The 26,557-nt window shown below is 46.4% G+C and overlaps 1 protein-coding gene across 2 annotated transcripts in view; it reads left to right on the forward strand.

Moving 5' to 3' along the window:
- The window catches only part of rab28 (RAB28, member RAS oncogene family), an 88,663-nt gene extending 67,586 nt beyond the window's left edge, over window positions 1-21,077 (forward strand). Inside the window, exon 5 of one of the 2 annotated variants that reach the window (XM_084338852.1) lies at window positions 20,968-21,077. In XM_084338852.1, coding sequence (XP_084194978.1) covers window positions 20,968-21,050 — 83 coding nt within the window. In that variant the 3' untranslated portion in view covers window positions 21,051-21,077. Of the gene's footprint in view, window positions 1-14,955; window positions 15,080-20,967 lie in introns of those variants that run through there. The other variant, XM_084338853.1, reaches the window with a different exon arrangement.
- Window positions 21,078-26,557: the final 5,480 nt, after the last annotated feature.

The raw sequence follows: 26,557 nt of genomic DNA on the forward strand, positions 1-26,557 counted from the left end.
TAGTCTAGCTATCTAGTGGGAATTTGCCCACACAGGCATTTCATGTTTTAGCTGCCCCCACCCCCCCCCCCCCACGGTCTTGTTGCCAAGGAGCCTCCAACACTCTGTATCACAGCCATTTTACCTCCTTCCTTCAACAACTCTAATGCCCAGCGTTCCTCTACAATCATTTGGAAGATTAAAATATATAGCATTCTTTAATTCTTTTGGGGGGTGTTGCGGTCGTGAGATTTGTTCTTTAAAGGGCTCCTATTCGGGTTATTTTCCTGTGGTTTGCATTGTTTAGTTTTTTTTTTACACAATGAGGGGTTGTCTCAACACTGAGACATTTTGAAATATGTACATAGCGCATTTTCTGCAGTTCAGCTGTGACTGAAGAACCCTCCCTGTTGAAGCGAGCCGTTCAGAATTGTAGCCACAGTCGCCGCGGGTAATAACGTACGCATTATGTGCGTGTGAAGAGGTCTTGGGAAAATGCGCGTGTACAAAATGCCGGCTCGCTCTTAAAACCTTCTCTTTTCTTCCTAAAGTTGAATTTTAACAGTAAGTTTGATATGATATTGGTGCATCTTGAGTCGTAATTTGATCTGCAAGGCCTACTTTGACAGTTTGATTAGAATCTTTTGACGGTACCGACACCACTGCTAGATAATATTGTATTTGTACGATAAAAGCAGCTCGCACATGGCCAATATATGTGGCAAAACCCATTTACAGCCTATATGATGTGTCTTTAGAGAGAGAGGCAGTCTATATGATGTGTCTTTAGAGAGAGAGGCAGTCTATATGATGTGTCTTTAGAGCAGGGGTCTCAAACTTGCGGCCCCCCGGGCCAATTGCAGCCCGCTGGATGATATTTTGCGGCCCCCTACTTGACATCAAAGTTTAGTGTTAGTGCCGCGTCGTTACGCAAGTTGGATGTTTTATTTATTTGATCACTTGTAGGCTACCATAGCGCAGGCTCATGACAGCAACGTTACGTTAGTGACTTGGTTAAAACGTGATTCCGGAGTGATACCAAGTGGGAGGAAAATATATCCTGTCACTCAGTGTGTATGGCAGGCATCCTCGAAATTCTCCGCTATCTCCTCTGCAAGCAGTGCTCTGCCTGTCCGGCTGCACTGCTTCACTGTCTGTGTCTGTCTACTCTGGTCCAATCACATTCAGCGTCCCGTCAGTGTTTTTTTCCCCACAGTCTGCGAATCAGAGGCAGAGTAGGGCGGGTCTTCACGGAATGCATGTCGTCTCTTTCAACGGGTCAGAGCGAGAGTTGACAGCGCATCTACAGGTAGTCTAATCTGCAGGTACTGTAGCTAGTAGCATAGTTTCGCCAGCAGGAAGTTAGTAGAAAAATGTGGCATGTTCAAAGATGGCCAGTAAAAGAAAAGTCGACAGTGAAAATCGCTGCAATTCAAAGGTGAATGGACTGAAAAATATGCGTGCATCCTCCCTCCAACCAGCAAACCAATGTGCCTAATATGCCAAGAAATGGTAGCTCTTGTGAAGAGTGGCATATTTGAAACGCCACTACGAAATAAAACTGTTATTTTGATGCAACCTTTCCTCAAAATTCAGTGCTAAGAACCACACAAATAAATGGAATGAAATCATCATCAAAGCAACCAAGTCCTCACTCAGTGGCATGGGTGTTGGCTAAACACAAGAAGCCATTCTCTGATGCATACATAATACAATAATGTATGACTGAAGTGATGGAGACCATGACGGCAAACAAAAGCAAATCCCGCTCAGATCACAGCAACCAGAATAACTGAAATACTGGCCGGTGATTTGAAAAAAAAAATGCACAGTGCATTTCCATAGCTGCGGATGAGTCCACTGACACCACTGAGAATGCTCAGTTGCTGGTGTTTGTGAGGTTTTATGATGAGGCAAAGAGGTAGTTTGTTGAAGATGTATTGTGCCTGACAAACCTGAGAGGACACACAAGGGGGGAAGACATAAGAGGAAGCGCTGCCAAGCCTCTGGCAGCAAGGAGTAGGTAAGAGAAGCCTATGTTCTGAAGAACCGTTCATGTTCTAAAGAACTGTTCATGTTCTGAAATGTTATTGCTAAAGATTGAGAAGATTGGATCAGTTGTACTTTTTTTTGGAATACTTGAAACCCTTTTTTGTGGAATATTTTTATTTTTGTATCTACTTTTTCTCCCCATTTTCTATTTTTCTCCCATCCCAATTTCGTATTATCCAATTCTACCCTCCCCTGTCTCGAACGTTGTTAGACCATACCTCCCACTGGTCGGCTGCAATGTGGATGAAGCCTTGCATCACGTGTCCCCTCCGGTACACGAGGAGGCAGCCGTCGCATCTTTTCACCTGCACAGCGCGATCTCTCAGTGGCGAGGAGTAACACGTGGGAGGCTCACGCTGCCCCCGTTGCTTTCTGATTCTGCTGTACAGGCGCACCAACCGACCTGTAGGAGTCGCTGTCCACAACGTCCGATCCCCGCCCACCGGCTTTCCCACCCCCTAACACTGCCAATTGTGTTAGTATGAACGACCAGCCAAGCCGGAAGCAACGCCGAGAGCTGGGCTCGAACCCAGCATATCCTGCGTTAGTGGCGAGCGGCTTGCCCACTGCGCCACTTAGCCGCCCTTTTTGTGGAATATTTGATGCGGCCCAGCCTCACCCAGACCTCCAGCGGCCCCCAGGTAAATTGAGTTTGAGACCCCTGATCTAGAGAGAGAGAGAGAGGCAGTCTATATGATGGGGGTGGGAATCACCAGAGGCCTCGCGATACGATATTATTATCAATCAATATATTGCGATATGCTGAGTATTGCGATATTAATATTGCGATTTATTACCTTTTTTCAACTGCAAAGTAAAACTTTGTCAACATGTTTTATCTAATAAAATAAAGTTTTCAGTCTGTTCATCTCACTTCAATAATTTTTATTGCAGCAAATGGGATTTTCTCAAGCAGACAGATGTCAACACTAATCTGTGTTGCATGTACCTGACAAACTGAACTGTTTGTATTACAGTCATATTCCAACTTAACTGAATGCACACGTGGGTGTGTGTGTGGACTACTATACTATTACAGGTATTGAACAATGCAACTTCCTTATACAATTTTTTTTTAAGAAATAAAGAAATTATAATAAAATATCGATACTTGGCGTCCTTGTATCGATACAGTATCGCCACGCAAAGTATCGCGATACTATACTGTATCAATGTTTCCCCCCACCACTACTATATGATGTGTCTTCAGAGTTGACCTGTGAGAGAGGCCTTCTTGGTCTCAGGTTATGGAACACACTCTCTTGGTTCTCCCTGGTCCAGTAATTGAGCCAGTGGAGCCTGATTCATTAATGATGTCCCCTCCTCTCCTCTCCTGACTGACTGACTGCCCTCCTGTGCCGTGTCACTGCAGGCGAACAGCCTCTCCTTTCTTCGCGGCCCGCAGCGCGGCCGGGCGGGGTTAAGTGTGCTTGTTAAGCCCCGGCGCGTCGCACCCCCCCCACCCCACCCTACTGCACGCCACCGCACCCCACCCTTGCCCTTCGACATGCCCGCCCACAGCCTTGTGTTAAATAATGGCACCGCTTGTAACAATTCAGAGGGGGAAGCCAGTGAAATGCTTTTTATTGATGGGCACAGATGTGTGTATACACAATTACACACAGACACACACACACAGGGGAACATGTGAACATGCGAGCTCTCGTGGAGTTGGTCCTGGGAACAGACGGTAATGGAAGAATGCTAAGCTCTTGGTCTGTCTAAACATACTATAACTGTTTATTAGAACCCAGGCCGGTGGAACATTGTATGGCACACATAAGATCCTCTCTGGAGAACCCCCACCCCCTACTACCCCACCCCCTACTACTACTCTACCCCACCCCTGCTACTACTCTACCCCCCTACTACTACTCTACCCCACCCCCTGCTACTACTCTACCCCACCCTACTACTCTACCCCCCTACTACTACTCTACCCCCCCCTACTACTACTCTACCCCCCACTACTACTACTCTAACCCACCCCCTACTACTACTCTACCCCCCTACTACTCTACCCCCCTACTACTACTCTACCCCCCTACTACTACTCTACCCTCTACCCCCCTACTACTACTCTACCCCCCTACTACTACTCTACCCCCCTACTACTACTCTACCCCCCCTGCTACTACTCTACCCCCTACTACTACTCTACCCCCCTACTACTACTCTACCCCCCTACTACTACTCTACCCCCTACTACTACTCTACCCCACCCCTGCTACTACTCTACCCCCTACTACTACTCTACCCTAACCCCCTACTACTACTCTACCCCACCCCTGCTACTACTCTACCCCCTACTACTACTCTACCCTAACCCCCTGCTACTACTCGACCCCACCCCCCACTACTACTCTACCCCAATCACTCTGTACTACATTCTGTTGTGGAAGGACAGCTCATTCACTGAGAGACTTACACTGCATCAGGGTAAGACATTTTAAGTAATTTAGTAATATCTTTAAACTGAGACTTGATTGCTGACCTGACCAGCTGACTTGATTAAGGGGCGTGTTTAAAGCGGCCATTTTGTTTCCTTAAGTGCCCCATTAAAAGCTGCTTCCTGCTTAAAGACAGCACTTGTGTACTGAGTGTGATCTCAGAGCCCTGTCACTGCTTAAAAGCAGAACCTCAGCCTCTCCTGGAATCACTCTGTACTACATTCTGTTGTGGAAGGACAGCTCATTCACTGAGAGACTTACACTGCATCAGGGTAAGACATTTTAAGTAATTTAGTAATATCTTTAAACTGAGACTTGATTGCTGACCTGACCAGCTGACTTGATTAAGGGGCGTGTTTAAAGTGGCCATTTTGTTTCCTTAAGTGACCCATTAAAAGCTGCTTCCTGCTTAAAGACAGCACTTGTGTACTGAGTGTGATCTCAGAGCCCTGTCACTGCTTAAAAGCAGAACCTCAGTCTCTCCTGGAATCACTCTGTACTACATTCTGTTGTGGAAAGACAGCTCATTCACTGAGAGACTTACACTGCATCAGGGTAAGACATTTTAAGTAATTTAGTAATATCTTTAAACTGAGACTTGATTGCTGACCTGACCAGCTGACTTGATTAAGGGGCGTGTTTAAAGCGGCCATTTTGTTTCCTTAAGTGACCCATTAAGGGCCAGGTGTTAGACAGCACTAATAGGGATTTAAAGGCATGCTGGCTTAGCGTCAGCGAAGCGTCGAGAAACGAAGAGGGACAAAGAGGAGTTTTCCTGGAGTTATCTGCCGAAGGATCCGCCGATCCACTTAGTGCTAAGTACACCCTAGTCCTATCTTTCACTCCACTCTGAAAAATCTCCCTTTCCCTCCCACTCTGCTATTTCTCTACTTCCTCCCTGCCACTCTTGACACCACAATGTGTCTCATATCCACAATCTGCTCCTCCAGAACAGATTCAACCCACCCACTGCAGTTTGCTAGCAACCCGGCTAATCTATCCTACAGCCACTAATACACCTGTCACAGTATGGGGAGGCTTATGGAATTGTCAATCAGCAGTCAAGAAAGCTGACTTCATTACTGCCTACGCCCATAGTCAAAATCTGCAGCTCTTGGCTCTAACTGAGACCTGGATAACCCCCAATAACTCATCAACACCTGCAGCATTATCTACAAACTATAACTTCACTCACACACCTCGACCTTCCAGACGGGGTGGAGGCACTGGCCTCATGACATCTCCTTCATGGACTACAAACTTAACACCCCTCCCAGCACTGTCACTCTCCTCTTTTGAATATCATGCAGTATCTGTCTCTAATCCTTTCAATCTCACCATTGTTACACTCTACCGCCCTCCAGGTCCGCTCGATCACCTCACAGATGAGCTGGACATGCTTCTAAGCTCCTTACCGGAAGATGGTACCCCTCTCCTTTTATTGGGCGACTTCAACCTGCCTGACTCATCTCAGTCAGTCATAGTAGTCTCCCTCCTACAATCATTTGACCTGACTCCCACTGCCATGCCTCCCACCCACAAAGCAGGCAACTCCTTGGATCTCATATTTTCCCGTAACTCCAGCATCATTAACACCACGGTAACTCCCCTACATGTATCTGACCATTCCTTCATATCCTTCTCACTAACTCTCATGCTTAACCGAAAGGTCTTCACCCCAACTCAAACCGTCTCACTCAGACGCAACCTGCCCTCCCTATCCCCCTCCACCCTCTCCTCTGACATACTGTCCGCTCTACCTTTGAGTGACACCTTCTCTGCTCTCTCCACAGAGATGGCAACCTCCACCCTCCTCTCAGCCCTTGCAACCTCCTTCGACAAGCTCTGTCGCCTCGTTGAGAAACCTGCCCGCCGTTCCCCACCCAGTCCATGGCTGACAGATCCAGTGAGAGAACAAAGACAGGTCCTGAGAGCAGCTGAAAGGAAGTATAGAAAGTCACGCCTCACTGCTGACATCGACACATATCACAACCTCTTGTTAACATTCTCCAAAACCATTACTAATGCCAAAGCTTCTTTCTTTCACCATAGGATCGAGGCCTCTGCCAAGAATCTTCGCAAACTGCATGCTACCATGTCCTCCCTCCTCACTCCCCCCCCACCCCCCCCTCCCTCATCTTTCTCTGCCGAAGACTTTGCGATCTTCTTTGAGGAAAAAGTGGAGAACATCCGCAGCTCCTTCTCCCAACCCCCACCCATTCCAAATGCTGTCATAGGCAACTACCGTCCTGTCTCTCTTCTCTCCTTCCTTTCTAAAACACTTGAACGTGCTGTATCCAACCAACTTACTGCTTATCTCTTACAGAATGACCTCCTAGACCCTAATCAGTCAGGCTTCAGGACTGGTCACTCCACAGAGACAGCCCTCATTGCGGTCACAGAGGCACTTCACTTAGCAAAAGCGAAAGGCCTCTCCTCTGTCCTGATTCTCCTAGATCTATCTGCAGCCTTTGACACAGTCAACCACCAGATCCTCCTCGCGGCCCTCGCAGGAATGGGAGTGGCTGGCTCTGCGCTGACATGGTTGTCATCATACCTCAATGACCGCTCCTACCAAGTGTCATGGAGAGGGACCCTGTCGGCCACCCGCCCCCTGCGGACGGGTGTCCCCCAGGGCTCGGTTTTAGGACCCCTTCTCTTCTCCCTCTACACTAAATCACTGGGTAACATTATCACGTCTCATGGCTTCTCCTACCACTGTTATGCCGACGATACTCAACTCTTCCTCTCCTTCCCTCCCTCAGATATCCACGTCTCTGAGCGGATCTCGGCCTGTCTGTCCGACATCTCTGCCTGGATGACGACCAACCACCTCAAACTGAACCTAAGCAAAACAGAATTGCTCCACCTGCCGGCCAAATCCTCCCCCCTGACCGACCTTTCCATCACAGTCGAGAATGCAGCTGTGACCGCGTCCCCGACCGCCAAGAACCTTGGTGTTGTCCTCGACGACCAGTTGAACTTCTCTGCTCACATCGCAGCGACAACCAGAACCTGCCGATTCCTCCCGAGCAACGTCAGAAGGATCCGCCCCTTCCTGACAAAAGAAGCCACCCAACTCCTCGTCCAATCAACAGTCATCTCCCGCCTCGACTACTGCAACGCACTGCTCGCTGGCCTCCCGGCCACTGCCACTAAGCCTCTTCAACTCATTCAGAACGCAGCGGCCCGCCTGATCTCAAACCTACCGAAGTCGGCCCATGTCACCCCACTTCTTAGGGACCTGCACTGGCTCCCCATTGCTGCACGAATCCGCTTCAAGGCCCTCGACCTAGCATACCGTGCGGCAAAGGGAACTGCTCCCGCCTACCTCCGGTCAATGGTCTCTAACTACACACCCTCAAGACCCCTACGCTCTGCATCTTCTGGCCGCCTCAGACCTACTCCTATCCAAGCTCCGGGAGGGTCATCAAAGAGAAGTCGCCTATTCTCAATCCTTGCCCCACAATGGTGGAATGAACTACCCACCCCTGTTAGGACAGCCGAAACACGTCCAATCTTTCGCCGTCGACTAAAGATGCACTTCTTCAACCATTATCTGAATTAAAAAAAGAAAAGAAAAAAAAAATTATCTAACCCTAACGAACCATACTGTCATGCACTTGTCCTAATAAACTAACCTACACTGTAGCACTCAACACTTTGATGAACATTGTTACTCAGCTGATAGAGTTGTGCCCTTCCTGATGGCTTGTCGTACAGAACTTGTAAGTCGCTTTGGATAAAAGCGTCAGCTAAATGACTAAATGTAAATGTAAATGTACCCCACCCCCTGCTACTACTCTACCCCCCTACTACTACTCTACCCCACCCCCTACTACTCTACCTCCCACTACTACTCTACCCCACCCCCTACTACTACTCTACCCCACCCCTGCTACTACTCTACCCCCTACTACTACTCTACCCCACCCTACTACTACTCTACCCCCTGCTACTACTCTACCCCACCCCTACTACTACTCTACCCCCTACTACTACTCTACCCCACCCCTGCTACTACTCTACCCCCTGCTACTACTCTACCCACCCCCTACTACTACTCTACCCCCCCTACTACTACTCTACCCCCTACTACTACTCTACCCCCCCCTGACTGGCAATATCACCTCCTGGTTTGGGAATAGCACCGCACAAGACCGTAGCAGACTACAGAGAGTGGCACGTTCAGCCGAATGCACAATTGGAGGGGGGCTCCCCACCCTCCAGAACATTTACAACAAGCGGTGCAGGGGCAAGGCTAAGATAATTATCAAGGACTCCAGCCACCCAAACAACTGCCTCTTTGAACTGCTGCGGTCAGGCAAGCAATACCGGAGTCTCATGGCAAGCACAGAAAGACTCAGAAGAAGCTTCTATCCCCAGGCCATCAGGTTGCTCAACTAACAATAACACTATGCAACAACCATCAAATGCACTCACAGCACACACATCCACATGCACACACTCACTTTAAACAAACAACACACTGCAGCACCCACTCTCCACACTTTAGAACACCTAAACACACTTTATATTTATTGGTAAAGGATTTGCACTACAACCCATACCTCAGTACACCTTACTGTAAATTGTACCTAAATTGTACCTCATCCCATGTCTGCTTTGCACTATATAGTATATTGTATATTAGTATATTGCATAGTATATTGTATGGTAACTCAGTTACTTCTATTCTGCATTGAACATTGTACATATATACTGAACAGTGTCTACGTACGTGACTTCTATTTTTTACTTCTATTTTTTACATGCTATACTATGTTATTTCATACTTATAGTTTTGTCTAGCACAGGGGTTCCCAAACTTTTCAGGCCGGGGCCCAGAAAATAAGGCGTCAGAGAGCCGCGGCCCAATGCACATCGTCTGGCCTTTTTTTTTTTTTTTTTTGCCAGGCGACCGATTTTTTAAGCCAAATATCACTTCAATCCTATTAAGTTAGTTCAAGTTAGTTATTCATTTATATGTGCTATTTATGAGAGGGCTAACTTGTTGCAAAATAATAATGATAATAATAATAGCCGCATTAAAATACTATTGTTGCTTCGGTTGTTTTCAGCATTTTATGTGCATAATCTGTTATTTAGTTTGAAATGTTCGTTGAAATAAGTTGATTTTTCGTTTTTGTTTATTTATTAAGTTAATATAAAACCATATAGTCACATTTTTGAATACAATAGAATAGAAATTTAGAATACAACTAGAAACACTGTCCTGGCCTGCTTCTAAGTTCAGTAAAAAAAAAAAAAAAAAAAAAAAAATAAAAAAAAAGAAAAAATAAAAAAAAAATATGTTTATTTTTTTTTATTTTTTTTTATTTTTTTTAAATCATCTCGCGGCCCACCCGTGGCTGCTCGCGGCCCACCTTTGGGTCGCGACCCCTACTTTGGGAACCACTGGTCTAGCACAGTCTCTGGAGCGTAACAGAAAGAAGCATTTTGTATAAAAGTATTCTGTACTTCTGTATGACAACTATTATTATTGTATTTTTCTTGGGACCATGTTGGAAACAAGTCGACATACTTTCACATGTTATCCTTGTACCCCTTGTTTTTATACTATTGTATAAATTGTATGTACTAAATAAAAATCAAATCAAATCAAATCAAAGAAACTTGAGAAACCTACTACTCTACCCCACTACTACTACTCTACCCCACCCCTACTACTACCCCACCCCCCTACTACTACTCTACCCCCCACTACTACTCTACCCCCCCTGCTACTTCTCTACCCCCTACTACTACTCTACCCACCCCCTACTACTACTCTACCACCCCTACTACTACTCTACCCCACCCCCTACTACTACTACTCTACCCCCCCTGCTACTACTCTACCACCCCCTACTACTACTCTACCACCCCTACTACTACTCTACCACCCCTACTACTACTCTACCCCACCCCCTACTACTACTCTACCACCCCTACTACTACTCTACCACCCCTACTACTACTCTACCACCCCTACTACTACTCTACCCCACCCCCTACTACTACTCTACCCCACCCCCTACTACTACTCTACCACCCCTACTACTACTCTACCACCCCCTACTACTACTCTACCACCCCCTACTACTACTCTACCACCCCTACTACTACTCTACCACCCCTACTACTACTCTACCCCACCCCCTACTACTACTCTACCCCACCCCCTACTACTACTCTACCACCCCTACTACTACTCTACCACCCCCTACTACTACTCTACCACCCCTACTACTACTCTACCACCCCCTACTACTACTCTACCACCCCTACTACTACTCTACCACCCCTACTACTACTCTACCACCCCTACTACTACTCTACCCCACCCCCTACTACTACTCTACCACCCCTACTACTACTCTACCCCACCCCCTACTACTACTCTACCACCCCTACTACTACTCTACCCCACCCCCTACTACTACTCTACCCCACCCCCTACTACTACTCTACCACCCCCTACTACTACTCTACCCCCCTACTACTACTTTACCCCCTACTACTACTCTACCCCACCCCCTACTACTACTCTACCACCCCCTACTACTACTCTACCACCCCCTACTACTACTCTACCACCCCTACTACTACTCTACCACCCCCTACTACTACTCTACCCCCCTACTACTACTTTACCCCCCTACTACTACTCTACCCCACCCCCCCTACTCTACCCCACCCCCTACTACTCTACCCCACCCCCTACTACTACTCTACCCCCCTACTACTACTACTCTACCCCCTACTACTACTCTACCCCCCCACTACTACTACTCTACCCCCCTACTACTACCCCACCCCCTACTACTACTCTACCCCCCTACTACTACCCCACCCCCTACTACTACTCTACCCCCCCCACTACTACTCTACCCCACCCCCACTACTACTCTACCCCCTACTACTACTCTACCCCACCCCCTATTACTACTCTACCCCCCTACTACTACTCTACCCCCCCACTACTACTGTACCCCCTACTACTACTCTACCCCCTGCTACTACTCTACCACCCCTACTACTACTCTACCCCACCCCCACTACTACTCTATGCCCCCCTACTACTACTCTACTCCCCTACTACTACTACTACTACTACCCCACCCCCTACTACTACTACTACCCCACCCCCTACTACTACCCCACCCCCTACTACTCTACGCCACCCCTACTACTACTACTACCCCACCCCCTACTACTACCCCACCCCCTACTACTACCCCACCCCCTACTACTCTATGCCCCCCTACTACTACTCTACCCCCCTACTACTACTACTACCCCACCCCCTACTACTACCCCACCCCCTACTACTCTACGCCACCCCTACTACTACTACTACCCCACCCCCTACTACTCTATGCCCCCCTACTACTACTCTACCCCCCTACTACTACTACTACTACTACCCCACCCCCACTACTACTCTATGCCCCCCTACTACTACTCTACCCCCCTACTACTACTACTACTACTACCCCACTCCCTACTACTACTCTACCCCCCTACTACTACTACTACCCCCCTACTACTACCCCACCCCCTACTACTACCCCACCCCCACTACTACTCTACCCCACCCATACTACTACTCTACCCCCCTACTACTACTACTACCCCCCTACTACTACCCCACCCCCTACTACTACCCCACCCCCACTACTACTCTACCCCACTCCCTACTACTACTCTACCCCCCTACTACTACTACTACTACCCCCCTACTACTACCCCACCCCCTACTACTACCCCACCCCCTCCTACTACTCTACCACCCCTACTACTACTCTACCCCCCCCACTACTACTGTACCCCCTACTACTACTCTACCCCCTGCTACTACTCTACCACCCCTACTACTACTCTACCCCCCTACTACTACTCTACCCCCCTACTACTACCCCACCCCCTACTACTCTACCCCACCCCCACTACTACTCTATGCCCCCCTACTACTACTCTACCCCCCTACTACTACCCCACCCCCTACTACTCTATGCCCCCTACTACTACTCTACCCCCCTACTACTACTACTACCCCACCCCCACTACTACTCTACCCCACCCCCACTACTACTCTACCCCACCCCCTACTACTACCCCCCTCCTACTACTCTACCACCCCCACTACTACTCTACCCCACCCCTCCTACTACTCTACCCCCTACTACTACTCTACCCCCCTACTACTACTCTACCCCCTACTACTACTCTACCCCCCTACTACTATCCCACCCCCTACTACTACTCTACCCCCCTACTACTACTACTACTACCCCACCCCCTCCTACTACTCTACCCCCCCTACTACTACCCCACCCCCTACTACTACCCCACCCCCTACTACTACTCTACCCCACCCCCTACTACTACTCTACCCCCTACTACTACTCTACCCCCTACTACTACTCTACCCCCCTACTACTACCCCACCCCCTACTACTACTCTACCCCCTACTACTACTCTACCCCCCTACTACTACCCCACCCTCCTACTACTACTCTACCCCACCCCCCTACTACTACTCTACCCCCCTACTACTACTCTACCCCCCTACTACTACTCTACCCCCCCCTACTACTACTACTACTATACCCCCCTACTACTACTCTACCCCCCTACTACTACTCTACCCCCCCCTACTACTACTCTACCCCCCCTACTACTACTCTACCCCCCTACTACTACCCCACCCCCCTACTACTACTCTACCCCACCCCCCTACTACTACTCTACCCCCCTACTACTACCCCACCCCCCTACTACTACTCTACCCCCTACTACTACTCTACCCCCCTACTACTACTACTATACCCCCCTACTACTACTCTACCCCACCCACTACTACTCTACCCCCCTACTACTACTCTACCCCCCTACTACTACTACTATACCCCCCCACTACTACTATACCCCCCTACTACTACTCTACCCCCCCTACTACTACTCTACCCCCTACTACTACTACTCTACCCCCCCTACTACTCTAGCCGGGAGATCCTGCCTCCCCTCCCCCTCGCTCCCCAGATCCTGCCTCCCCCTCCCCCTCCCCCTCCCCTCGCTCCCCCAGATCCTGCCTCCCCCTCCGACCCGCTCCCCCAGATCCTGCCTCCCCTCCCCCTCGCTCCCCCAGATCCTGCCTCCCCCTCCCCCTCGCTCCCCCAGATCCTGCCTCCCCCTCGCTCCCCCAGATCCTGCCTCCCCCTCCCCTCGCTCCCCCAGATCCTGCCTCCCCCTCCCCCTCGCTCCCCCAGATCCTGCCTCCCCCTCCCCTCGCTCCCCCAGATCCTGCCTCCCCCTCCCCCTCGCTCCCCCAGATCCTGCCTCCCCCTCGCTCCCCCAGATCCTGCCTCCCCCTCGCTCCCCCAGATCCTGCCTCCCCCTCACTCCCCCAGATCCTGCCTCCCCCTCGCTCCCCCAGATCCTGCCTCCCCCTCGCTCCCCCAGATCCTGCCTCCCCCTCGCTCCCCCAGATCCTGCCTCCCCCTCGCTCCCCCAGATCCTGCCTCCCCCTCGCTCCCCCAGATCCTGCCTCCCCCTCCGACCCGCTCCCCCAGATCCTGCCTCCCGCTCCCCCTCGCTCCCCCAGATCCTGCCTCCCGCCCCCCTCACTCCCCCAGGAACTCAACAGCATCCATCAGGCCTCCCACACTCCTTATTTGGGCGACTTAAATGGGTTCAGTTCTCTTAACCCTTCCTCATCACTCATGTGGCTTTTCGCACGGAGAGAGAGAGAGAGAGAGAGAGAGAGAGAGAGAGAGAGAGGGGGGGAGAGAGAGAGAGAGAGAGATGGAGAGCTTTTTTCTCCCCCCACCTTCTAGGCAGATCCACTCTCCGGCTCGCCATGGGAAACATGTCTCTTGGCAGAAAGACATGCGCCTCGTCCCGTCCTGTCCGTCCCCATGTCCTCCTCCCCGTGTCCCCCCCCCCCCTTGCTTTTGTTACATCTTGTCTCGCTGCATCTCTCCGATGCGGTTGCTCGCTTTGTCTCGTCCCTGGTCGAACATGCACTCTCTCACTCTCTCGCTCTCTCACTCTCACTCACTCACTCTCTCACTCTCTCGCTCTCTCACTCTCTCGCTCGCTCACTCACTCATTCACTCACTCACTCTCTCATTCACTCACTCACTCACTCACTCACTCACTCACTCACTCACTCACTCACTCACTCACTCACTCACTTATCTCTCCATGTTCTTTACTTACTGTAATGTATTTTCATTGGCTCTGTGTCCCTGTTGTGTTAAACAACACGCTGTACAGAGGATATTTTCCAACGCTTCTCTCTCTCTCCTCTCTCTCTCTCTCTCTCTCTCTCTCTGTCTCTGTCTCTGTCTCTGTCTCTTTCTTTATCTCTCTCTGTCTTTATCTCTCTCTATCTCGCTCTCTCCCCCCTCTATCTCTCTCTCTCTCTCTCTCTCTCTCTCTCTCTCTCTCCTTCTTGGTCTTCAGGTTGTTTGCCCTCTTGGCAAAGCCTCAGGTGGAGTTGAAGCAGAGTAGCAGAGCAGCAGAGCAGCAGAGCAGCAGAGTAGCAGAGCAGCAGAGCAGCAGAGCAGCAGAGTAGCAGAGCACCAGAGCACCAGAGCAGCAGAGCAGCAGAGTAGCAGAGCAGAGCAGCAGAGCAGCAGAGTAGCAGAGCAGCAGAGCAGCAGAGCAGCAGAGCAGCAGCAGAGCAGCAGAGTAGCAGAGCAGCAGAGCAGAGCAGCAGCAGAGTAGCAGAGCAGCAGAGTAGCAGAGCAGCAGCAGAGCAGCAGCAGAGCAGCAGAGCAGCAGAGCAGCAGCAGAGCAGCAGAGTAGCAGAGTAGCAGAGTAGCAGAGCAGCAAAGCAGCAGAGCAGCAGAGCAGCAGCAGAGCAGCAGAGCAGCAGCAGAGTAGCAGAGCAGCAGAGCAGCAGAGTAGCAGAGCAGCAGAGCAGCAGAGCAGCAGCAGAGCAGCAGAGCAGCAGAGCAGCAGAGCAGCAGAGCAGAGAGCAGCAGAGCAGCAGCAGAGCAGCAGAGTAGCAGAGCAGCAGAGCAGCAGAGCAGCAGAACAGCAGAGCAGCAGAGCAGCAGAGTAGAGCAGCAGAGCAGAGCAGCAGAGCAGCAGAGCAGCAGAGCAGAGCAGCAGAGCAGCAGAGCAGCAGAGCAGCAGAGCAACAGAGCAACAGAGCAGAGCAGCAGAGCAGCAGAGCAGCAGAGCAGCAGAGCAACAGAGCAGCAGAGCAGCAGAGCAGCAGAGCAGCAGAGCAGCGCCTGCTGCACATTTCTTAATAGAGAGATGCTCAGCAGCTCCGAGGAGCTCAATGCGCTTCTGTTTTGGGTTTAGCTCAACAATGTTTTTCCTGGCTGGACCAGCTCGTACTTAGGTCCTCTTACAACAAACTAAAAGGTCCTGGCTCAGGGCCCTCATTTATCAACAATTCTTAGAAAGTGTTCTATTTTCGTACTTAAGCACAGAATTTAGAATGTGTGTACGCACAGAAATATCGGGATTTATCAACCGTGCGTACACGGGTCCTACGCTCCTCCGTATTGATAAATACCATTTGTTCTTACCGTCAATGCTCGTGCATGATTATCCATATATGGTAATGAAACACCCCCATGGGATGTGAAATAATGGACTGACCCGAGTGAACTCTGAGAAACTCCACGAGCAAGATTGTTCACGGAGGCGCTGTCGAACCAAGAAGACACAACCCGTGTTATGGGATAAATAAAAGGCTGGCGGACTTGTACACGGTGATGTCAGATATCAACGACTCCCTAAGACCATTGCTGCAATTCTGCCTGGACAGCTCAAAATACTAATAAAGACCGTTCGTTAACCCTTACGGGTCACGCTGGAGCTTTGAACCCGTCGGCGGACAAAAAAAGAAATTAGAATCCCTCTTAAATGCTCAAAAAGGACATCTTTTCAGAAATCGATAAAAATAGAAAAATTGCCATTTCTAGTGCTTTGACATGTAAGGTATAGGTCCCCCAACTTGCTAAACCTAATACGACTTGTAAATACGTTTAATTCTTGCTAGATGGTATGCTTGTAATAATCTCCATTTGCGATAAGAACTACATCGCGCGTCACCAAGCGCACATACATGGACGCGGGCACACACAAACTGCGCATAGGTGTTAATCACTGAGTGATCTAATATGCATATTCTTCAACGCGAGAGGGGGGGGGGTTGTGTTTCTCACTGTCTGTCGTTGATAATATAATCTGAAGAGACCTGCATTATTATTATTATTATCGAGAATACACGGGACCCGACGGAACGTTAATTTATGTATTAAAAGTAGTCTAACATGCTTTCATCCTCGCCCGTGTATATACCCACGTCGCGCTAAAACAACATAAACTACTGTATGGCAGACAGAGTGCGTGTGTGTACGAGTTATGAGTTATCTCGCAGTTCATTCAAGCGCGCATCACAGTGATGACAGCTCTAGAGTAGAAAGGTGCGCTCACAGGGGCGTAGCTGGAGATTCTGGGCCCCATGAAAGAATCAATTTGTGGGCCCCCCAATCTATTAAAAAATGTGGGGCCCCCAATCTATAAAAAAATTTGGGGCATTTGCTGGGCCCTTGGAATCATCCTAACCCCCCCCCCCCCCAGCTACTCCCCTGCACACACACACGCACACACTCTCTCTCTCTCTCTCTCAAACAGAGAAATCAAAAGAAATCAGTATGCATTCTCATAAATATTACGATCAAATCTATTTTGTACTTGATGATACATTTGAAATTGGTTTGGTTATGATCATGTTATTAGTGTGTGTGTGTAAAAAAACGAATTAATAATATAATTATTATAAATGTCGCTCTCTCTCTCTCTCTCTCTCTCTCTCTCTCTCTCTCTCTTGAAATCTACAGTTACACATTGCTGTATTTAGTGAGGTAAATGAGTACAAGACATGTTTCACAGACACACACACACACATACACACACACACATACACAGACAGACAGACACAGATATGAGCATTTTTTCAATACCCAACTATGTAGTGGCCGCTTGTCGCTAGGCTAGGCCTCCTGCTGGGTCCATTCACTGGAATAACAAAGGAATGACTGGGCCTTTGCTCCAGGTGTGAAATGGTTCTAGTGACAATGATCACATTGAATTCTGGGAGTGTAGTTCTCTCATCAGATAGCTGAATGAACTTGGATCAAGTTCAAGTCCTATACTGAAAAGGTGTTAGGATTTTACCAGAATGTTTGATAGGACATTGATTGAAAACTATCGTCTCAAATTTGACAATTGATGGCTTATTTTGAAGGTATGAATCTGTAATTTTACATTATGTAACAAAAAAAAGAGAATATTCTGAGAAGGTGGAGCTACACAGTCTAGACCTCAGGGGGTTATTAACCACTGTTTGGCGTTGGTGTGTCATTATAACCATGCTGGAATATGGATGCCTTTATTCGTTTTGTTCGATTGGCTACCGGGTATAATATGATTTGTAGAGGCATACAATCTATTTTGTTATCGGTATTAGGTAGCCTATATGAATTACATATAATAGCAGCCATAGCCTACATTATGCAACAGTAACTTGCGCATATATAATATATCATATCATATTCCTATATGTCTCCCAGGAATCGTGGGGCTCTGGGGAATAAAGGTTGGGAAGACCCTGCTATCATTGCCTATCCTTTATAATGTTATAGGCTATTTCATTTACAGTTTACTCTATCAGCCTACCCAGCATGCAATACGTTCTTTGTTAGAACTCAACTCGTTATTATTTTGCGCATAGATTGCAGAAATACGGGAACGTTTTGATTTATATTTAAAAGGCTTTGACACAAAACGAAATAAGTGGAATTTCGAAGCTGCAATCCGAATACAAGTCATATCACCCACACGATATATGCTACCTGTATCCAGAGCATGTATGCTTTTCATTCATTTAAGACACATTTATTGCAAGGGTTTTGTAATACACATAAACTCAACAAATAACCTCTGTTCTCGTTGCAATGCGTTTTTAATTATTTCTTATACAGTAGGAAGGGGGAAGAACACTATATCGTGGGTGTTCATATGACTTGTATTCTGCTTACAGCTTCGAAATTCCACTTGTTTCGTTTAACAATGGCAAAGCCTTTTAAATATAATCAAAACGTTCCCGTATTTCTGCAATCTATGCGCAAAATAATAACGAGTTGAGTTACGCGGAGCGCAGTCAGTACACCCCGTATATTCCGATAACGCTATATATAAACCATGCTGCATTCATTCAGAAGGAAAGACCTATTATTCCAAATGCTATTTATAGGGGTTTGACCATAATTACACTACTGTTGCTATTTTACAATTAACTATAATGAATTACGGGGGTCATACAGAACACGTGAGTCAAACTAATGAACAAAAGCTTATTTCCGCGTTGAAACTAATGCATGAAACTGATGAGAGCATATGCCGTCCGTCTGCAGTCTCCATATTCTACCGCCGGGCGCCAGGTACGCATGCCCTGAGCTGAGCGTAAATATACGCACAAAGTCAAGCACACGTTCAAATTGATAAGTCACACACCTGGCAGTGAGGACTCTCATTGGTGAAGTGTAACGCGTGGGAGGTCACGCTGCCTTCATCAAGTCCTGCCTCCGCTGCATAAGCGCCCAGACCTGACCTGTAGGCGTCACTGTCCACAACGCCAGATTCCCACCCATGACTTGCCCTCCCCCTAACCCAGCCAAACGGGTTAGTATAGCGATCAGCCCAAGCCCCAAGCAATGCTGACTCCGGGAGTCGAGACTACAGCCTCTTGCATTGGTGACAAGCGCAATCTCCGCTACGCCACCTGACCGCCCCAGTAGTCTGACCAGTTTGTTTTGAGATTTTTGTAATTTAGTTTTTAGCGCCTTTGAGGTGCTTTGGTACCATGAGGTGCAAGCATAGTCGTAGTACCCTTGAATGAGTGCTCCTGCCAGAGTCTTCAGGGTATTCTTGTTTACCAGAGAGGAGATCCGGTACAAGAATCTTGTTCGTTGGTTGACTTTTTTTATTACATTGACTGCCATTTTGTCACAGGAAATATTTGCCTCTAGGATGGACCCCAGGTACAGATGAAGCTTTTAGTATTCCAGGGCGCTTTGCCGCGACGTGAGCACGGTTATATCACGTCGTGGAAATGAATTAGGAACCCAGGCTGCTGTTCTATTTTATGCCGCCAGGAGGCGCAAAGTCATTAGACGGACGCTACAACGTCCTACACAGTATACTGTATAACGATCTGTATGTTTTGTTGTCTAAAATAAATACCATACCATGTCTAAAGCAATGTTGCTGAATAAAATAATTAACCAGTTAAAACCTGTCGAATGGAGCAGTCAATGTGTATATTTTGTGTAGATAGCTAGGTGGGCTCTATTTATAATGATATATTTTGTCTAGTACCGTGGTCGAGTGGTTTATCCCCATTCCTTTCAAGCCGACGCCCGGGGTTTGATTCCCAGCCTGTCAAATATTTATATATTTTTTTATTATTTATAAAATGAAATTGCCCGCAACGATGTGTGCATAATACAATAGTAATAATATATAATAAGAATCCAACCAATAGAGCGACATTGTGCAATAAACAAGTAAACAAAGTAGGGCATATCGGCATTTGTACATGAGTTATTCTGAGTCAACTTATTGTCTGTTGTTGCTACGCAACTTCACTTGACTTGAAAAGACTTGATACCTCCCCCCATGCCCAACGATTAAAAATTAACGTTATTAAATGTATATATATTAATTCATTTTGCGCGAATCCACACTTCATTTCCCAGACCCACTTTGTTTTGAAACAACCAATCACGTTGCGCGATAGCATGAGCGATCCACAGTCAGTAATAATGTTACAGCTGAGTTCACGGCGAAATGTAAAATGCTACCCAGATTGTTGCGTTTCGTTATAAAAACTATGCGGTGATAAACAAAAAACGAATCGCAGTATGCAAAACCTGCGGTTCGAGGATCACAGATGAAGATGCGCAACGTCCAACTTCGTTCGACACTTGAACTAAGCTGCACAAATATCGGTAAGTGAATGAACGAATGAATGAAAACTTTATTAACAGATTGCAGAATGGGTACAATACAGTACAGCTCAATATACACAATTGTTAAGGGGATGCAGACCAGAGAAAGACTTTCGTCTTGTTTACATCAGGGTCCCCCATAGTAACTTGGCTTGCTACAGTAGAGTTAAATCAATGAGCCAGTGTGCTAACGTTATCATATACTCTCTTTTTTAGACTCTTTTTGTATCACAAACAGTACTGTATTTGTAAATCTGGTATGTCATAAATGTATAGATGTAGCAGTACTGTATCTGTATGTCATGTATGTCATGTTATGATGAATTGAAAATGGGGGACCCTGATGTAAACAAGACGAAAGTCTTTCTCTGGTCTCTTCGCTGGACTGAGACGTGACGTGATTTTAATTATAATATGCATGATGTTTTGTTTTGTACAGGCAATAATGAAGAAGTTCCCTGGAAGGAAGGATGTCTCTTTCAGGAAGGGTCCATCTGGACATCTACGGCAGGACCCCGCTGAGGAAGCAAGGGGATCAAAGATCTTCTCCTCTTCTCTTCCTCCTCTGCACCAGCCCAGCCTGCCTCCACTGCACCGCTACCTGCAGCCTCCTCTGAACAAGCCCTCATGAAGCTACAATGTGAGAGCAGAGTATTTAGCTTCATTATGATAAACAGCAACCTAATTATCTGCACCTCTACCTGCAGCACGTCTACCTGCAGCCTCCTCTGAACAAGCCCTCATGAAGCTACAATGTGAGAGCAGAGTATTTAGCTTCATTATGATAAACAGCAACCTAATTATCTGCACCTCTACCTGCAGCACGTCTACCTGCAGCCTCCTCTGAACAAGCCCTCATGAAGCTACAATGTGAGAGCAGAGTATTTAGCTTCATTATGATAAACAGCAACCTAATTATCTGCACGTCTACCTGCAGCCTCCTCTGAACAAGCCCCCATGAAGCTACAATGTGAGAGCAGAGTATTTAGCTTCATTATGATAATTCATTTTTTTTTATAAACAGCAACCTAATTATATACTTCAGGCTAAGTTTTGCCAATAATATTACTCAGCTCAATGAGCTTAGTACAGCTCAATACATACAATTGTTAAGGGGGTGCAGACCTGAGAAATACTTTCGTCTTGTTTACATCAGGGTCCCCCAACAATTAGCATTTCAATGGTGTGTGTGGGGGGTTGCCAATCCAATGTCACACCTACTGCAGGCTAGTCTTTCTCTGCTCTGCATGCCCTTAAACATTTTGTGTGTATTGAGCCATACTGTATTGTACCCATTCTGCAATCAGTTAAATAAAGTTTTCATTAATTCATTCTGTCCATCTGTCTCTCTCACTTGTTTAATCTTTCACTGCAACACTGGTTCTCTCGCAAAACCCCAAACGTTACAATGCCCGCTACGATTGTGCAATAAAACAATAGTTTCGTTTGAGTTTACTCAGTTTATTTGATCAGGGACAGTGCATATCAATCAACAGTTATACATTTATAAATGAATACAATTACAGAAGAAAAAACATTATTATCAAACCAGATTGGAGGAGTGTAAAGGGGATAGTAAGAGACTATGGAAAACATTGAATGAACCATTTGACATTGCAACTCATTTCAACAATTACTTTGTTTCCAAGGTAAACACAATTATAAATCAAATGTTGCCAATGAGTGGTAAGCTGTCAGACTCTGTAATTAAAAAACATATAATGTATGACAAGAAATGCCAATTTAAATTTAAATGCACAAGTCCAAATGATATTGAAACGCTCCTCCTATCACTTAAACCAGATAAACCTTGCGGTGTTGATAATCTGAATGGAACACTGCTACAAATCTCTGCAAAATGTGTGGCTAAGCCACTATCACATATATTTAATTTATGTTTTGAATCGAGGGTCTTTCCTCAGCCTTGGAAAACGAGTGAAAAACCAGTAATAGGTAAGTTATTGGAAGGAATTGTGTTCAAGCAGTTTCAAAAGTATTTCAACGAAAACAACATTAATTCTGATTTCCAACATGCATACAAAGTAGGATACTCTACAGGAACTGCTTTAACATCTCTTACAGATAGCTGGCTACAACTGATCGATAGGAAGTTAGTTGTGGGTACAGTGCTCTTGAATTTCAGTGCAGCTTTCGACATCATAGATCATGGCCTATTATTATTGAAATTACACACATATGGGCTTGAAGACACTGCCATGGAATGGATGAGAAGCTACTTGTCTAATAGACAACAATGTGTTGTATTTAATGGTTCCATGTCAAATATGGTAACACTCCAGTGTGTTATTCCCCAAGGAAGTTGTAAAGGAACCCCTCCTTTACTCTATATTTGTAAATAATAATAATAATCTTCATTTATATAGCAATGTATAGAGCCATAACATACTGGAATAGGATCCCATTACATATTATACGGACGGAAAACAAGGACAATCACAACAAGTTCTTTTCTTAAAGTGCGTTTGTGTATGTGCGAGTGCAGAATGTTATCGCCCTATTTCCAGATTGTCTGTAATGGCCAAAGTCTTTGAATCTCTTGTAAACAAACTGAAAAAGTTTCTAGCTGACCATAATATTCTTAACGAGTTTCAGTCAGGCTTCAGATCCATAGTACTTCAGTGACTATGCTAGTCTCAAATGACATAATTGAAGCACTAGACAAGAAAAAACTGTGCAGCATTGTTTGTTGATCCGTCTAAAGCGTTTGACTCTGTGGATCACGCATTATTGCTGATGTGATTATGCTTCTTGCGACTGCACAAATGGCCTTCTGTATTTGTATTTGATTTGTATGTTTTTTGTTTAATGCCCTTGTTTTTATGTTGAAACTTGTTGTGTGCCGTGTTGGTCAGGACTCCCTGGAAGAAGATATATTGTATCTCAATGGGACATTCCTGGATAAATAAAGGATATAAAAAAAAAAATAGAAAAGAAAATAGCTGACACTTTTATCCAAAGCGACTTACAAGTTCTGTTCGACAACTTGTAACTTCTCAGTTACAGTGGGTGACAATATTGTCACAAGGAAAGATGAAATTACCTACCTGGGTTCCATCCTAGAGGCTAATCTCTCCTGTGACAAAATGGCATCCAATGTAATAAAAAAAGTCAACCAACGAACTCGATTCTTGTACCGGATCTCCTCTCTGGTAAACAAGAATACCCTGAAGACTCTGGCAGGAGCACTCATTCAGGGGTACTACGACTATGCTTGCACCTCATGGTACCAAAGCACCTCAAAGGCGCTAAAAACAAAATTACAAACATCTCAAAACAAACTGGTCAGACTACTGCTTGACCTTACTCCTAGAACCCACCTCACCCCTGCCCACTTTGACAACCTAGGATGGCTTAGAGTAGACGACAGAGTACAGCAACTTGCAATGGGCCTGGTCTACAAGATACACTACACGACCAAGGTGCCTAAATACTCTGCTCTCACATTGTAGCTTCATGAGGGCTTGTTCAGAGGAGGCTGCAGGTAGACGTGCTGCAGGTAGAGGTGCAGATAATTAGGTTGCTGTTTATCATAATGAAGCTAAATACTCTGCTCTCACATTGTAGCTTCATGAGGGCTTGTTCAGAGGAGGCTGCAGGTAGACGTGCTGCAGGTAGAGGTGCAGATAATTAGGTTGCTGTTTATCATAATGAAGCTAAATACTCTGCTCTCACATTGTAGCTTCATGAGGGCTTGTTCAGAGGAGGCTGCAGGTAGCGGTGCAGTGGAGGCAGGCTGGGCTGGTGCAGAGGAGGAAGAGAAGAGGAGAAGATCTTTGATCCCCTTGCTTCCTCAGCGGGGTCCTGCCGTAGATGTCCAGATGGACCCTTCCTGAAAGAGACATCCTTCCTTCCAGGGAACTTCTTCATTATTGCCTGTACAAAACAAAACATCATGCATATTATAATTAAAATCACGTCACGTCTCAGTCCAGCGAAGAGACCAGAGAAAGACTTTCGTCTTGTTTACATCAGGGTCCCCCATTTTCAATTCATCATAACATGACATACATGACATACAGATACAGTACTGCTACATCTATACATTTATGACATACCAGATTTACAAATACAGTACTGTTTGTGATACAAAAAGAGTCTAAAAAAGAGAGTATATGATAACGTTAGCACACTGGCTCATTGATTTAACTCTACTGTAGCAAGCCAAGTTACTATGGGGGACCCTGATGTAAACAAGACGAAAGTCTTTCTCTGGTCTGCATCCCCTTAACAATTGTGTATATTGAGCTGTACTGTATTGTACCCATTCTGCAATCTGTTAATAATGTTTTCATTCATTCGTTCATTCACTTACCGATATTTGTGCAGCTTAGTTCAAGTGTCGAACGAAGTTGGACGTTGCGCATCTTCATCTGTGATCCTCGAACCGCAGGTTTTGCATACTGCGATTCGTTTTTTGTTTATCACCGCATAGTTTTTATAACGAAACGCAACAATCTGGGTAGCATTTTACATTTCGCCGTGAACTCAGCTGTAACATTATTACTGACTGTGGATCGCTCGTGCTATCGCGCAACGTGATTGGTTGTTTCAAAACAAAGTGGGTCTGGGAAATGAAGTGTGGATTCGCGTAAAATGAATTAATATATATACATTTAATAACGTTAATTTTTAATCGTTGGGCATGGGGGGAGGTATCAAGTCTTTTCAAGTCAAGTGAAGTTGCGTAGCAACAACAGACAATAAGTTGACTCAGAATAACTCATGTACAAATGCCGATATGCCCTACTTTGTTTACTTGTTTATTGCACAATGTCGCTCTATTGGTTGGATTCTTATTATATATTATTACTATTGTATTATGCACACATCGTTGCGGGCAATTTCATTTTATAAATAATAAAAAAATATATAAATATTTGACAGGCTGGGAATCAAACCCCGGGCGTCGGCTTGAAAGGAATGGGGATAAACCACTCGACCACGGTACTAGACAAAATATATCATTATAAATAGAGCCCACCTGGTACCTCCACTGCTAATTCGACAGGTCTTAACGGTTTAATTATTTTATTCAGCAACATTGCGTACACAAACTTATTGTTACCAAGAAGCATTACACTAACGCTTTCTTTTGATGAAATGAATGGAAAAGAGAGCCGTACGTCGGCCATCTAATGAAGTTAGATTTGACACGTTTTAATATATACACTTTGACTGCTGAATTGACACGTTTAACTTATTCATTCTTTAATTCAGCAACATTCATTCATGCAGTCTGTAGACATACTGTAGGACGTTGTAGCATCCTATGAATGAAGTCACCAGCTGTAATGGAATTGAATGGAACTCGAGCTTAGTCCAGCGCGGAGCTCCTCCAATGAATGAACAAAAGCCGGCGCGTCGGGCAGTTGTCACCAGCTGTATGAGAGCGCCCCCGCTGGTCATTGTTAACATTAACCATGCCAAGCGACGTCATAACAGCAGGCAAACAGCTGTTCCTGGACTTTTCCCAGCTGTATCTGTATGTAATTTCATCTTTCCTTGTGACAATATTGTCACCCACTGTAACAGAGAAGCCGTTGGCCTTGCTGAGTTTGTTATTTGATCCGAAGAGAATGGACTCTGTTTTACCTAGGTGTAATGATAGTTTGTTATCAGCGAGCCAGGAGCAGATTCTGCCGAGTTCAAAGCTGAGGGCTCTTTCAACCTGCAACTTGTTCTTGTCAGAGACCAGCAGGGCTGAGTCATCCGCGAACAGGAACAAGTTGCAGTCACAAGCTGATGACATGTCATTTGCATAAATTAGGAACAGTAGCGGTCCTAGTATGCTTCCTTGTGGAACACCACAGCTCACTGTGAGGGGGGGGGGATAGAGTACCGTTTACCTCCACCATCTGTTCTCTCCCCTCCAGGTAGGATTGCATCCAGCTCACTGATAAGCTATCAAAACCTATTGCTTTTAGCTTAGGGTGGGATGTTCTGAAGCCAGATTGGAATTCGTAGATTAGCTCCTCAAACTAAAAGGTCTAGCTCATAATAGGTCCTCT

This window comes from Notolepis coatsorum (genome assembly GCF_963971535.1).
Source record: "Notolepis coatsorum genome assembly, contig: SCAFFOLD_304, whole genome shotgun sequence".
NCBI classification, from domain to species: domain Eukaryota; kingdom Metazoa; phylum Chordata; class Actinopteri; order Aulopiformes; family Paralepididae; genus Notolepis; species Notolepis coatsorum.